Source organism: Pterocles gutturalis, unplaced genomic scaffold (assembly GCF_000699245.1).
Source record: "Pterocles gutturalis isolate BGI_N339 unplaced genomic scaffold, ASM69924v1 scaffold14247, whole genome shotgun sequence".
NCBI lineage: Eukaryota > Metazoa > Chordata > Aves > Pterocliformes > Pteroclidae > Pterocles > Pterocles gutturalis.
This window is the reverse complement of record NW_010110574.1, coordinates 17,670-31,792: the sequence shown is the minus strand read 5'-3', so window position 1 is coordinate 31,792 and position 14,123 is coordinate 17,670. Positions and strand designations below refer to the sequence as shown.

The 14,123-nt window shown below is 42.4% G+C and overlaps 1 protein-coding gene across 1 annotated transcript in view; it reads right to left on the bottom strand.

The window, feature by feature from the left end:
• The window catches only part of ELP3 (elongator acetyltransferase complex subunit 3), an 85,502-nt gene that overhangs the window by 53,892 nt on the left and 17,487 nt on the right, over nt 1-14,123 (bottom strand). Inside the window, exon 8 of the mRNA XM_010073441.1 lies at nt 2,164-2,325. Coding sequence (XP_010071743.1) covers nt 2,164-2,325 — 162 coding nt within the window. The remainder of the gene's footprint in view (nt 1-2,163; nt 2,326-14,123) is intronic.

The window sequence follows — 14,123 nt, the reverse complement described above, 5'->3', positions numbered from 1 at the left end:
TTACTGGAAGATTCTGCCTCCGTTAAATCCCCACATGTAGTTTTATGACTATGGTTTTATTTATGATTTTTTTCAGAAGCATTACGGTGTTTTTCTGAGACTGTTCAAGGACAGTATTACTCAAGACCTTCAGTAGCCTGAGGGGAGTAAATGGAGACTTGCTTCATAAATAAAAATTATTTTCTTATTAGAAGTGGAATTTGAGCTGCATCAATAACTTGATTATTTGATGCCTAGATCTGTTCTTGAATATTTTTCTGCCTCACAGCCACCAAAAGCACTCAAAAACCTCACTAATGACTTATGGAACATAATAGAAAGTAATTTCCAAACAGTTAGCCTAATTGGTTGTAATCTGACATTTTGCTACAAGCAAAATATTAAAAGTTTAAAGCCAAAACACATCCCCCACAAAGTAGAAGAACAGAAGCAAAATGAGGTCATTTCAAAAGAAAGAGAAACTTGAATCACCCTTCTCTAAAAGTCTATTCCAATTCATTGTTCTAAAAAGTTGGAAGGAGATATTTGAGCGAACAGCCTGCGTCTTCCCTGCTCCGAGACAGCCTGCAGCAAAGCCTTTTAGGAATTCTGCAAGCAGCTTCGAAAGCCCTTGAAAAATCTAATTCTATACAGAACTACTTCTGAGTGAAATCAAGTCAATAATATACCACTTCATCCTTCTTCTGATTCACCGGCAGGAAAGCAAGGGTTCATTAGCAGACGTACAAGCCAAAAGTGACATACAGCTTGGAATGATTTACGGTGCCAGCTCTGATGTGCCAGACAAAACTGGAGGAAAACTGAAGATGACTGAAGTGAGAGCTGAGTGGGGTTTCACAGTTCCACCTCAGGATAGGACACCTTTGAAAGATTCGAGGTGAAAAGAAGATCTTAAAAGCTGAAGAGAAATGGTTACATTTACAATCTGTGTCAGAATTAACTGTAAATGACTACATCTAGCCTAAAAGTGAGATCTAGCGACATACCTTAGTATGGATCTTCTCCTTTGGAAAGCTCTGACATCTAGAGGAGGAAGGTACCACCTATAAATGTTAGCTCTTAACTCTTGGACTACTCAATGAACGGCTTGTCCTGCCTACTGAGACCCGGAGCCTGACCATTTCATGGCAGTGACACCCTGCGCTTCCATGCACCGGCAATACTACAGCAAAACCCCCAGGAGGAAGCTCATTTTGGATTTTTTTCTTTAAGTCTGTAAAAGAAAACGTCCAACATTTTCAGTTTTGCACTACAGCCTTTAAGGTAGGTATTAACAATAATGTGCTTTGCCTACTGAACCATAATCTCTCTGTCATTACATGTGATTATGGTTATTAAACATCTTTGGTAAGTGACTGGAATATGTACTAAAAATGAAGGCAAATTGTATGAATGTCAGAAGTGAAAAAAAAAAAAAGAGAAAAGCAACTTATTTCAAAAATCTCAATGGAATTAGGAGACTCGCAATTTAAAAAAAAAAAAAAAAAAGAGATCGGCTTACTTGCCTGTAAGGAGTGAGCTGAACAACGTATTGCGCGCTCTCCTATGTAGGACAACTGTTCTTTTGGCCACAGGTCCAAGATGACAAGGAATAAATCACAGGCTTCTTGCAAAATATATTTTGCAATCCCTAGAGATACTGTATGCCTAGAACGACTGCAGTTAATCTATCAAGGGGTGTTGTTTCTGGCTATGTCTCACCCTCTGCTCTTGCCAGTGTCAGCTCTCCTCTCGGATACGCAGCAGCAGAAGGTATCTGGTGTAGGAAATGTGCTGGGAAAGTGCCTCCAGTAGATTATATTGCATTGTGTCTGCTCAAACCTACAGATTATGAATTACGTAGAACAAGAACTATGAGCTCTCTCTGGGTACATGTTCATGAAGCTGCATTTATTTATGAAGCAATAAGAAAAAAAAAAGAGAGGTGTACAATACAGGAAAAGAATGAGTTTGAAATAAAACATCACAAAGAATTGCATTTCCTCATGCCATGCTCTACACAATATCACAAAGAAATTCATGAAGCCACCGAAGTTTAGTAGTTTTTCTTAGCAGATGTATGGCCACACAGGAAGGAAGGGAGCTCAGTGGTTCCACATTCAGCGTTAAATGGGCGTGCAGCGAGCAGGCGCGCTCAGCTCCGCACCGAAGCTTTCCTCTCACCTGTTGGTGTCCCTGGCCACGTCCTCGTACACGCTCTGCACCCCGATCTCCAGCCTCGTACAGCCGTAGGATAACATGTCACTCAGATGCCGCTTCAGGCAGTAATCGGGTCTGGTCTCTATTGTTATCCCAACACATTTTGTCAGGCTTCGTTCTGAATACCTGCAGAAAAACCCATTCTCTGTTAAAATTGTGACCTTGTCACACGGGACTTCAGATGAGTTTCCAACATCTTCCAGGTGAGAGTTTCTATGTTACCATCAGAATTAAAATCCAAGTTAAAAACCTCAAACACCCCTGCAGCAAGGGAACCCTCAACCTCCCTGCAAGGCATGGACGAGACGATACACAAATACACCCACTATTGCAAGGCTGGGGTCTGCTTTATGTAAGGGAACGGGGCTGTGGCAGCCTTGTGGGGCTTTTTTAAACAGAACTTGGTAAGAAGATGCTCCCAGATCAGACTGAGCCTTCAGTACTCCTCACCTGGCAACAAAGCCTGGGCAAAAAGGAAAGTCAGAGCAGGCAATGAGAGCCGTGTTCCATCTGGGGGACAAACCAAAGGCTCTCTGAGCACTCACTCCCGCCCAGACACTGACAATACACAGGACCTCACGGCAGGGAGACTTTGGCGTAGCCAGTACATTTTTTTTTTTATTCCCACAGCGTACAGATAAATCGAAGGGACTGGGACAAGATCCAGCTGCATTCTCACAACAGAACGTACGAGACCGTCCATGAAAAATTCCACAAATCACCTCCCTTTGTGAGCAAGTGGCATGCTCTCCACTTCATTGAAGTCTAATACTGAAACAAAATTCATTGTTAACCTTTTTCCCTCCTCCTCTCCCATTCATCATGGGATGTCTAACAAAGACTAATTATCCTGGTTCATAGAAAAATGCTCCGCTGATGACAAATGGTGAGGTACTGACCTACGAGAGAGTAAAAGAAAATAAAAAAGGAATCCAAAGCAGTCTTGAACCAAAGTTCACTAAAGGAAACCATCAATCAACATTATCTCCAACATCACCAGCAAGGATAATATTCCTTTCCATGCAGGAATCACTTCACTTGACCATCTTCCCTGCAGAAGATGGTGGTTGTATAACAGAGGACTGCAGCACAGGAGAAAAGATTTACAGCAGGAAGAAGCAAACTTCTTCTTTTGAAACCATTTGAAACTGCAGAGAATCTGGATAATTCCCAAACCAGGATGTGGGCAGCATTAACAGCCAGTGTTTGAGAGGAATATCAGTCTCTTTAATGGTCCCAAATGATGAAAATCTCAGTCTTAATATTAAATGTTGCTGAAAAGAGGACACCTTGAGTAAGAGAGAGATGTTATGCTGATATCTGAAAGAATACTGCACACCCAAATCACAGGGATGGCTAACTTCAGCTCTTTATTAGCCATTCTATAAAGATTCATCATCTGATTTCCAGCTCTGGATAGCTGGAAACTTCCGAATCAAAATAAAGCTCGAGAGCCCACCTTACAGCATGATGGAGGTCCAATTTGACCTAAAAAAACCCCCAAAACCACCATCAACAAAAAATTCAGACTCAACCCCCCCAAAAAAAACCAGCAAAACACCCAAAGGGGCTCAGACTTAATAAAAATATTAACTCCCTTCAAACTGTTAAAGCCCAAGATATATAAGGACCAAGATATTTGCAGGATAGACTGTAATGGCTGTCAAATAAGCATTAAAAAAAAAAAATAAAGAAAAAGAAAAAAAACCAACACGTAAAACATTTCAGAGTTTGTGGCTCACTAATCTGACAGACTAAGAGAACAATTGTTTATCACGGCAGGGAAAACACTGCCAACATGTGATTCATTAACATCAGACTGGAAACGGCTGACTTTTTAAAGACGTGATTTGCAAGAATTAAAAAAAAAAAAAAAAATCTAGCTAAGGGAGAGGGGAGAAAAAAAAAGTCACTGGATAACCCACCCACCACACCAGAGGGTACGTGTTCATATTCAGCACCTGCTGTCATGGCTAGAAATACCAAGGGGAGAAAAAAAATCATTGTATTCCCCCTCTCCTAGGAAATTTATGGCCAAGATAAACAGACCCTGAACTATAACATCTACTAAGGGCACCAACGAGATTTCCGTACGGTGTATGGCTGGTAAAACTGTCCTACCCAACTCTATGCTGAAGAGGGAAGCGCGTCTTCATGACAACTAGAAGAGCAGAACAAAGATGAACCCAAACAAGATATAGCAACAAAGATGGTATTTCTAAGAAAAGTCACAAGCCTCATGAAATCCCCATCCTTTGGAGACGTTTTCGACCAAGCCACCAGTCCTCCAGCTCTCCCCAGAGTCCTGAAGACCTGGGGCAAGCAGAGCATAGTCTCATACTCTATTGTAGTAACATAAAACAAAAGCTTGAATCGAGCGGTCTATATTTAATAAAGACTACAGATTCCTTTCAACTCATTAGAAAAGAGAAAGACGTGCAAGACAGTCAACTTTCTGCAGAAGGCGATTCTGGCAACACATCTCCATCATTTCCTGAATAACGAAAGAGAAATCTGACTTTTCTTCTGCCTCTTCCCAACTTTCAAACACTCATTTGGATATTCAACATTTTTCCTATCTGCAAAAAGAGCCAATTCTACCTCATTTGAAACCTAACACTAAACTGAGGAGAGGCACAAATTGTAAGATTATAAATTAAGAAACCAAACACAGAGCAACAGAAGGGGACACAAATTCAAAGCTTTACTAGATTTTCATAACCCGTCATTTTATGGAAGAAGCTATCAAATAGTACCCATACAAGCTGTACCAATCATTACTATGCAGCACAAAGCTGCCTTACACAACTAAGTTAACTTTTAATTTTTTTAAAAATAAATCCATCATTAATTTCCTTATTTTCCTACCCACGGCCAGCACCTCCTTCACTGACTGAGTCAATGGTGAGTTGCAAGAGACCTGAAAAGGGCAGGAAATACTATATAAAAGTTTACCTCCTAAATACTGGATTTACATCAAGACAAACATTGATTTTTTTTTTTTAATCAAATTGGCAAGATCTCTTATTTTCAAGCACAGTCAGGATCTGAGAAAGATATTTACCAGCTAGCAGAGAAAAATAAAAGACAAGCTGATGTATGCTTAACACCTTTTTAGCAGAGAAAGCTTTTGGATTATTTTGGTTTTTATTTTTTAAGAAGTAGATCTTTGAAATCTGAGCCTGATTTGCAAGTCCCAAGTCACATTTTTTTTATTGTTAATCAGCAATTTATTTAACAATTTACAGCAGATCACTTATTTCAAGTCTGACTTTGCCCATCTCCCACTTTCATGGTAACTGCCCACTGGGAACACGGTGGTTTCCCCCATTTCTCGCAGGTTGGGTACGCACATTTTTGCCCTGGTAAATCCATGCTAAATCCTCCCTGCCACCTTCCCAACCATGGAAGCAGAAGCAGCTTCCACAAAAACATGCTTCAAGGCCAGGCTGGATGAGGCTTTGAGCAACCTGGGCTGGTGGGAGGTGTCCCTGCCCATGGCAGGGGGGGGAACTGGATGACCCTGAAGGTCCCTTCCCACCCAAACCATCCTAGGATTCAATGATTCTATGCTCCGTAACATTCTTGAGGACCAAGGTGAGTCTTACTAGCCTGCAGTCTCCTTCTTACTCTCCTGAAGACAGACATGACGCTTCCAGTCACTGGGGACCTCTTGGTCGTCACGACGTCTCCAGGTGAGATGGAGTTGCCTCACCCATCCCCTTCCACAGACTCACACGTGTCCAACTTGCCGATGGTGTCCAATGCAATCCTCGGCCATGGGCACCAGCTCTCACCTCAAATCGCCATGTAGCTAGAGCAGATCTTGCAAATAAAGACTGAGGCAAAGAAACTCTGCATATCTCAGCCTTTTCCTCTGTTCTTCGTCACAGAGTTGCCTATCTCATCCAGCAGCCAACCCACCTTTTCTTTTGTCTTCATTTGCTGACAACGTACCTATGGAAGTCCTTCTTGTTGCCCTGTAATCCCTTGGAGTTCCATCTAAACTTTCCTAATGTGCGTTCTGCCTGCCTGTATCCCTCCTGGGTGTCCCACACCTCCTTCTCCTGCACGCAGCCCTTTTTTCACGTTTGAGCTCCACCAGGACTTCCCCATTAAGCAGTTGAGCAAAGCTGGTGATCTCTCATGCCTGCTTGGTTTCCTGCACATCGAGATGCACCATCTTCCCAATTTCAAGAGGTTGTCCTGGAAGATCAGCTAAGCTCACCTGGGCTTATTCACCCCTGAGGGCGTTCTCCCATGGGATCCTGCCTTTCAGTTCCCTGGAAAGGTTCAAGTCTGTCGTCCTGAATTCTGATGTCTTTATTCTGCTTGCATCCCTTGGGATCTTAAGCTCTAACATCTCAGAGTCATTGCAGCCAAGACCACATCCCTTCCTCAACCAGCTCTTTGTGAGCAGCAGATCCAGGAAAGCACCTCTCCTAGGCACTGGATGAGCCAACTATTTCAAAATATCATCATAATGCACTCCAGAAACGTCCCAAATTAATTGTGTTCCACCATGTTGCCCTTCTGGCAGATATCAGAGCATCAGACCAGATTCAAAGAGTTTTGTTTATTGTTCATAAAGTGCATTTATTCTAATGCTTACATCATTTTCACACTTTTTTTTAGCGCTATCTCCAGTTTTTAAGCATTTTTCTTGTTGCCTTTGATACCAAAAACAGCCACAGAACTTTGCAGACACACCAGTACAATATCCAGATGGAATATGATTTGCCTATTCCTATCCAATTTTCCACTATTTATACAGTCAAGGGTAATTTGGCTGCTGAATCATACAGAAAGCTCATGATAACGCAACTTAACTCCTAAATATTTTCTAGATGTTTCGCTGCTTCTCAGAATAGAATCCTGCACCATTCCTAGAAAAACAGCTTTACATTTTCCCATAATCAAGTGCACAGCTTGCTCATCTACAACTTACTATAGAATACAGATTTATCCCTTATTTACCCATCTCTGATATTGATAGCTCCTGCCAACCCTTAGAATTACTATTTTAACACAAGTATTAAACACAAGACCCAGAGGCAAAAACAACAGGCTCCTATTAGAAGCCATTCAGGTCACTGACAACAATTTTCTGCTATGCCTGTTTCAGAAACCCATGTAATGGGGGCCATGTTGTTCTAGTCTCTTTTTTTAATGTCAAGATATCTCACCATACCAAGTCAGTTCTCTTGCACAAGTTTATGCAGACTACACTTCATTTCTCAAAAGCCCCTGGAAGCTCACTAACAGGATACGGTGACTTCTCATGATAATGGAGATGATGGATTCGCCTGCACTTAATCTTTAAAAACACCAGCCACATATCCTGCAGGAACAGCACGCGAGCCAAGGCAGATATGAAGAGGGAGCAAATTCGATCCAAGTAGGCAGATGGCCTGAAAAGCAGATGTCTGGAGCTCTGAAGAGTGTGACTTCAGGATACTCAGCCACAAGAGGTTACAATGACCTTGTTGATGACCAAGACAAACAAAACCATTATTAACTGAAGACCAAAAGAAGCAAAACAGAGAATCATCGAATCCTGGAACGGTTTGGGTTGGAAAGGACCTTCAAGATCATTGAGTTCCAACTCCCTGCCATGGGCAGGGACACCTCCCACCAGCCCAGGTTGCCCAAAGCCTCATCCAGCCTGGCCTTGAACCCCTCCAGGGATGGGGCATCCACAGCTTCTCTGGGCACCCTGGGCCACTGCCTCACTCCCCGCACAGGAAAACATTTCTTCCTCCCATCTCATCTCCATCTCCCCTCTTGCAGCTTAAAACTGTTCCCCCTCATCCTGTCACTCCACTTCCCTGATAAAAGGGAAAGTCCTGAGAAATTAAATGAACCCAAGTTGAAAATTCCACCCATGATGGTCTTGTACAGACAAGTTCAACTGATTTACAGATTCATTCTGACATTAATATTTAAGATGTGCTTTTTTTCCTGGAACCTGAGAGTGGAGATGGATTTTATCTTCTCCAGCAGCAACAAACATCTTACAGCATTTCTCCTCCTTCCCTGGAACAGCCTTATTTGTAACACACGTAATTTGTAATAATAACACCATATAATCAAAAGAATAATCAGAAATCCAGACAAGTATATAGCACAAGATGACAGTGGGGCAATTTTAATAACGGACTGAAGGCAGAGGTGAATTATGCAAATAAAATACATGCTAAGGCGTACAAATGAAGGAAATGAGAACCAGAGAAACCTTAAGATTTGCACAGACATAGCTATTGTAAAGTCAGTTCTTTTCATCATGATTATAGAACTGTCTGAAATAGGAAGAAGTAAAGGAGAGATGATTAATTTTAATCATTGGAGAACATTTGAGTGAACTTTCAGAGGAAGCTGGTACATAAAGCAGACCTTCGAATTAGAACCTGCCTCTTCAATACGCTTGCTCTTTGAGATCAAAAAGGCCCCTACCCCTCCACCAGACACAGTAGTTCGACACAGGGTCTCAGACACCTTCTCACTTAGAGAAAAAACAGACAGCACAGTTCTGGCATAAAATAACTCATCTTAAAAAGCCTCTCCTTGCTCTCATTAAACTCTGGTCTACAGACAAAAGTCACATCAGCTCAGAGACCTGAACATCAAAGACTTAATTATTTACAATCCATAGTACAGCAGCTTCCAAACTCCCTGGTTGGGACCTGCGTGGCAGGATGCCAGACAAGGCAGAAAGCCTTTCCTCAGCCCAACAAGCTCCGAGATGAACTGTAAGAACGAAGCCGGTGGGTTAACGCAGTGCGTGTACAGCACGTTAATCACACGCCTGTAAAACACTGATGTTTTATACGTTTCAGAGTAGGAGAGTACAGAAAGAGGAGGCAAACAGAGAGGCAAGAGAGCAGAAAAAGGCACAAAAAAGCAGCAAGAACAGTTCCAAGGCAGCATTGAAGAGAACCAATCACCAAGAGCAGGAAGGGTTCAGGTGTGCTCATCTATATGGGAAGAAGGGAAGGATCTAGAGCAACTCATCCAACCCAACAGTCCCCAAAAAGATGGAATAAATTATGAGGATGCTCATATTACTTGATCACCATTGTTGCAATGGATTAGGGCAATGGAAGGCACTGCTGCTCATCTACCCTTAGCCTACTCCCAAGGGGAAAAAAAAAAAAACCAAACAGTTGCAAACCTGCCTTAGAAGAGGTGCTTAGAGTCTTGTGGAAAGAGGGAAGCATTGGAGGGCTGGGTGAGAAAATCAAAAATTTTAATCAGCCACCAAAGGAGTCCTTGGCAGAGGGCTTCTGGCCTTAACCTGGTGAACAGCAAAGATTGTGAACATCCAGCATCCCAAACAAGTCCAACACCTTGAAAACCCCCTTCTTGTGCCCTTGACTACAGGCAGCATGGTCCTAGTGTAACGCAATTACAGGGTTCAAGACAGACAACGACGTCTATACACGCGGAATTAGGACAAAAAGTGACACCATCGGTTTCTGAAGAGGAAATTGTTGATAGAAGAGAGAAGTATCTTGCATACCACATCCTCACCTATTATTTAAGTGACCTCCTGTTTCTGGATCTCTAGCAGCTCTGCTTTATCACAGTGCCAATCTCTGAAATACAGCCAGCAATAATTATTTCCATATCTACAATTTCCTGCTAGTAAACAAAGCAGGTGGCGTCTTACTCACCTGACATGTTTCAAAAGTGCATGTTTGATGATTGCCCAGAGCAGGTATTTCTGCAAGCTCAAATGCCAGTTATTTGGCTTTATACTGCCCTCTTTTTATCACATTTCAGTGTTTTCTTTATCACCACTACCAGGAGTACGACAGACTGCTTTGGTTTCTTAGTAGCATCAGTCTCCCAAGGTTCAGTTCTCAAATACTAAAAAACTTACAGTTACTTAAAATACAGTCATTTATTGACTAAAATACAATTTTCCAATTTTGATAAAGTAACAGTATTTATACCTCCTAGAAGTGAGAACAAATTCTTTATTTTTGTGAAATGGCACTAACAGATAAGTCACACGTAATTACGCTCCCTCCTGCCGTGTCACTTGGTGTTCAAAATCCAGGATAGGATCCGTGTTCAAAATAGTATCCATTCTGAAGCAAAAAAAACCCAAACCATAGAACTTAGCAATTTTCTCTCTTTCTTAATGTGTTTACCAAGTTGTAACCACACCGAACAGATCTGACATCCGAAAATCCTCCAAAGACAAAGCACAGCCCGAGCAGCAGCAGCGGCACTGTTACGTTATCACACTTCAGGCCTCATCAAAGCAGGGCTATTTGCATGGACTAATTAAACGCCTGGCTGTAACGACGAGGAGGTAATGATGTTGGCTACGGAGGGAAGGGGGGCGGAGGGGTTGCTTCATTTATTTTTCTATCATTCACAAAGCAGTGTCACCGAGAGGATCTCTGGGCAAGGAGGCTGCAGCTTTGCTGGAGGGACCCTGGGGCTCGCGACAGAGCTGTGCACGAGAGCTGCTCTTGCTCTTCCCATGCTGGGCTAATAAATGCACAATTATTTTGAAAGCCATAATCACTGCCTATTCTCAGAGGACATCTGAGCAAGCCCTGAAAGGTTTTTTCTTAGCTCAGGAGGCAAAAAAAAGGACACTGAACAGAAAACCTCGACAGGACCTTCTGCCATGGCAGGGTTATGTTCCGAGCTCCCATCCATCAAGTCCAAGGCAACAGCAGTACAGATAATGGGTTTTTTTCAGCAATGCCTTATTAGCAAGCTGTAACTGAAAACACCAGGATGAATAAGCATATGCTAGAGTGCAATATTTCAAACAAAAAAAAAAAAATTGCATATGTGTGGCTCTAACAGGAGCCAAGTTGCAACCTCTGTTTTACCTCTGTCTGTCAAAACTAAAGGTTTAGGGGGGGAAAAAAATGAAAAAAAAAAGGTTAATACCAGCAGGAGAGTGCTTATCTCCTCCTCCCTTATGCCAGCTCAAACCTGTCCCAGCGAGCAGAGTCAAATTATAGTCCTGGAGACCAAAGCCTTCATATTTCTCACAGAACAAAAGCAGCAACATGAGCTACCAGCATCCCTGCAGCGAGGCAGACCCGAGTCCCTGAACTGCTTTCAGATGGCAACTGGAGCGTCACCAACAAACTGACCTGGTCTGGAGGTGGAACAAGGGACCTGCAAGCTCCAGGAACACACAAACACTGTCTCGGACAAGTCCAAAGGTCTGTTTAGCCCAGTATCCCCTGCACCCGCAGCTGCCGCAGATGCTCAGAGCGGAGCAGCAGGAGCAGGGCAAGCTGCAGCAGTACTTTCCTCGAATACTCTCACACTTGCCAATTATTTCCTCTTCGGGGACTCCCTGAGCCACAGGTGATGTCTTCAGTAGCAGTCGGTGTCTTCAGGACTGAGCAGCTCTCGCTGGGTATTTTTCCTGTGGATGTGTTCGGTCACCCCTCAGCCTACGGACCGCACAAAGCAGCGCCTCCTTTGTGTTTAATTCCCATTTCATCCGACTGCCCTGCTTCTTGTGCTGTAGGACATAATCAATGTTCAGCTTTTTTTTTTTTGTCTTCTCCGTGCCGCTCATGATTTCATAGATCTCTATTATCTCGCTCTGAAATATTTTTCCCCAGTTCCACAGCATCATTTCCCTTCTCCCCTTCCTTATTTTTAAAAAGAAGAACTGAACGCAGGTTCACGCTGTGAAGGTACTGCTGAATTACGCGGCAGCAGAACACTATTTCCCAGTTTGCTCTCTAGTCCCTTCATTATAATTCCTCACACTCAGTTCGTCTTTTAACTAATACCAAGCACCAAGCCTGCGTTTCCCACCATTGTCTGCTATAACTTTAAAATCTTGTTCCCAAGTGCAATTACCCAACCTGGAGCTCATTGTTCTGTAGCAAAATAAGGAAAAATCTTTCTAACACACATTGCTCTACATCTACACTAATTTTCACCTGCTCCTTCACCATGCAGTCAGCATCATGAAGACCACAGATTCCAGCCCAGATTCCTCTGGGACGCCACTAAGGACCTTCCTCTGTTGTGTAAACCCATCATTTATTCCCTCTCCCAATATTTCTCCATTATTTACGCATGCAAGGCCTTCTCTCTTCTTCCTTAATCATAAAAGTTGTTTTGGTGAGAGACCTCATTTTTGGCAATCCAGGTAAAGTCACACATCTTGGGCAAGCTCTTCAAAGACAATAACTGCAACCTAGAAATTTCCTTGAAATATTAGCCCATAGTAACCAGAGAAGAGTCCATCTGCCATAGGATGAAAATGTGTGCGATGGAAACAAGAACCTCTCTTCTTCTACTTCAAGAGGGAGGTGGCTTGTTTTTTTTAGCAGCTAAAGAAAAACAAAACTGTTATCCTAAGAAAGACAACTGAGATCTAATACATCAGGATTTGTACTGACAGCAAACCACAATTTCTTTCAAAGATTTCTGAAAGAAGAAAATGCAGAAAGTGCCTAACATCCACTTCCTTAGCCCATCCGTTAATTACCACTTATAGCATTTGAAAATGACAACTGAAGAAAAGAAGCCATGAATGTCATGCTGAAAGTCTTGATAAAGCTGCAAAAAGGAAGAAGGGGTTCAGATGACCAGCAGCTTGAAGGCACCATGAAGCTCTGGGCTCGCTACAAAAGAGGGTGAGATTTCCTCTGCCCAACAGCAGCTCCTCTCCTATTGAAGAAAATAAAATAGTTTACAAGTAATTACGTGCCCTCCCAGGCTACCAAAACCACACAGGTCACTTCTGAAGTGGGAAAGAAGCCCACGCAACAGGGTTATCAACCCCAAACAGTATTGTTTTCAAAACCATTTGTCAGTTTATGATGCAGAAGAAAAGCTCAGAAAAAAAATACGCTCAGCACAATGGAAGAAAATTGGTGGTGCTTCAAGCTATGAAGTTTTATAAAGAACCAAATGCTTTTCTCAGGACCAATTTGGGAATTTCTGCCCAGTAATCCCAGATAAACACTAAACACAGTGACCCACGCTTTGCTTTAAGCACCAGTTCTGTGCAGTGTGGTGGCCTCAACCCAACCGTACTCCAAGGGGAGAAGAGCTGAAGGCTGCAGGCTGTGTTTGGTTAATATTTCACTTTGGTCAGTGTTGCCTTTCTGGTAGCTTTTCACCAAGTAATATAAAATCTAAAAAGCAGCAGCAATTAGTCCCATTTCAGCTGGCTCTTGTGTGGATTCCAGTACAATTTTATTTGACCTTTAGTTAAATTCCACCTCTACCGGGCAATCGATACCAGTTATTCCCACCGGACAGGTTTTACTCTACATCCCTCTCTCTTTTCATCCAAGCGTACAGGAGCAGATAACACATCCCATGAAGAACAAACCGTGTCACCACAGTCACACCGAGGTGTACGCAGCTCGTCAGCCTGCCACGTACGGTGAAACAAAGACTGTCATAAAACCTGCACGAGGAGATGCCCAAGATTTGTCCTTGATTTCTCACATCGCTGTTGAGCAATTTAGCTCGGGGAAACTTGAGAGAGCAACAATTTACATGTCTGCTGCCCAATCAATACAACCAACGATTAGGTCATAATTATATAGACAGTTTAGAACAGAATAGTCAATACATAGTTACAGATGCAGGCTAAAAAGGGATTTGGGAGAAAAAAATCCTTCTATCTAAAATTATGAAAGAAATGACACAACAGTCTTTTATTAAATCTAAACTGAAGTTCTCAAGTTTTTCTTGCTACAGCTCACGAGAGAGATAGCACTAGGTATACGTATTTAAAAAAAAAAATCTAGTTCCAATTTCAGTTCTGATATTGACTCACTGTGGCCTAGGGAAAGTTGCATATTCTTAGTAACAACCTCTTCCTAGCTGTTATTGAGGAAAATAACCACTTCTGCCGCTGCGGTGCTGCTTACCGTTCCCACAATGAAATGCCCTAAAAAATATTATTG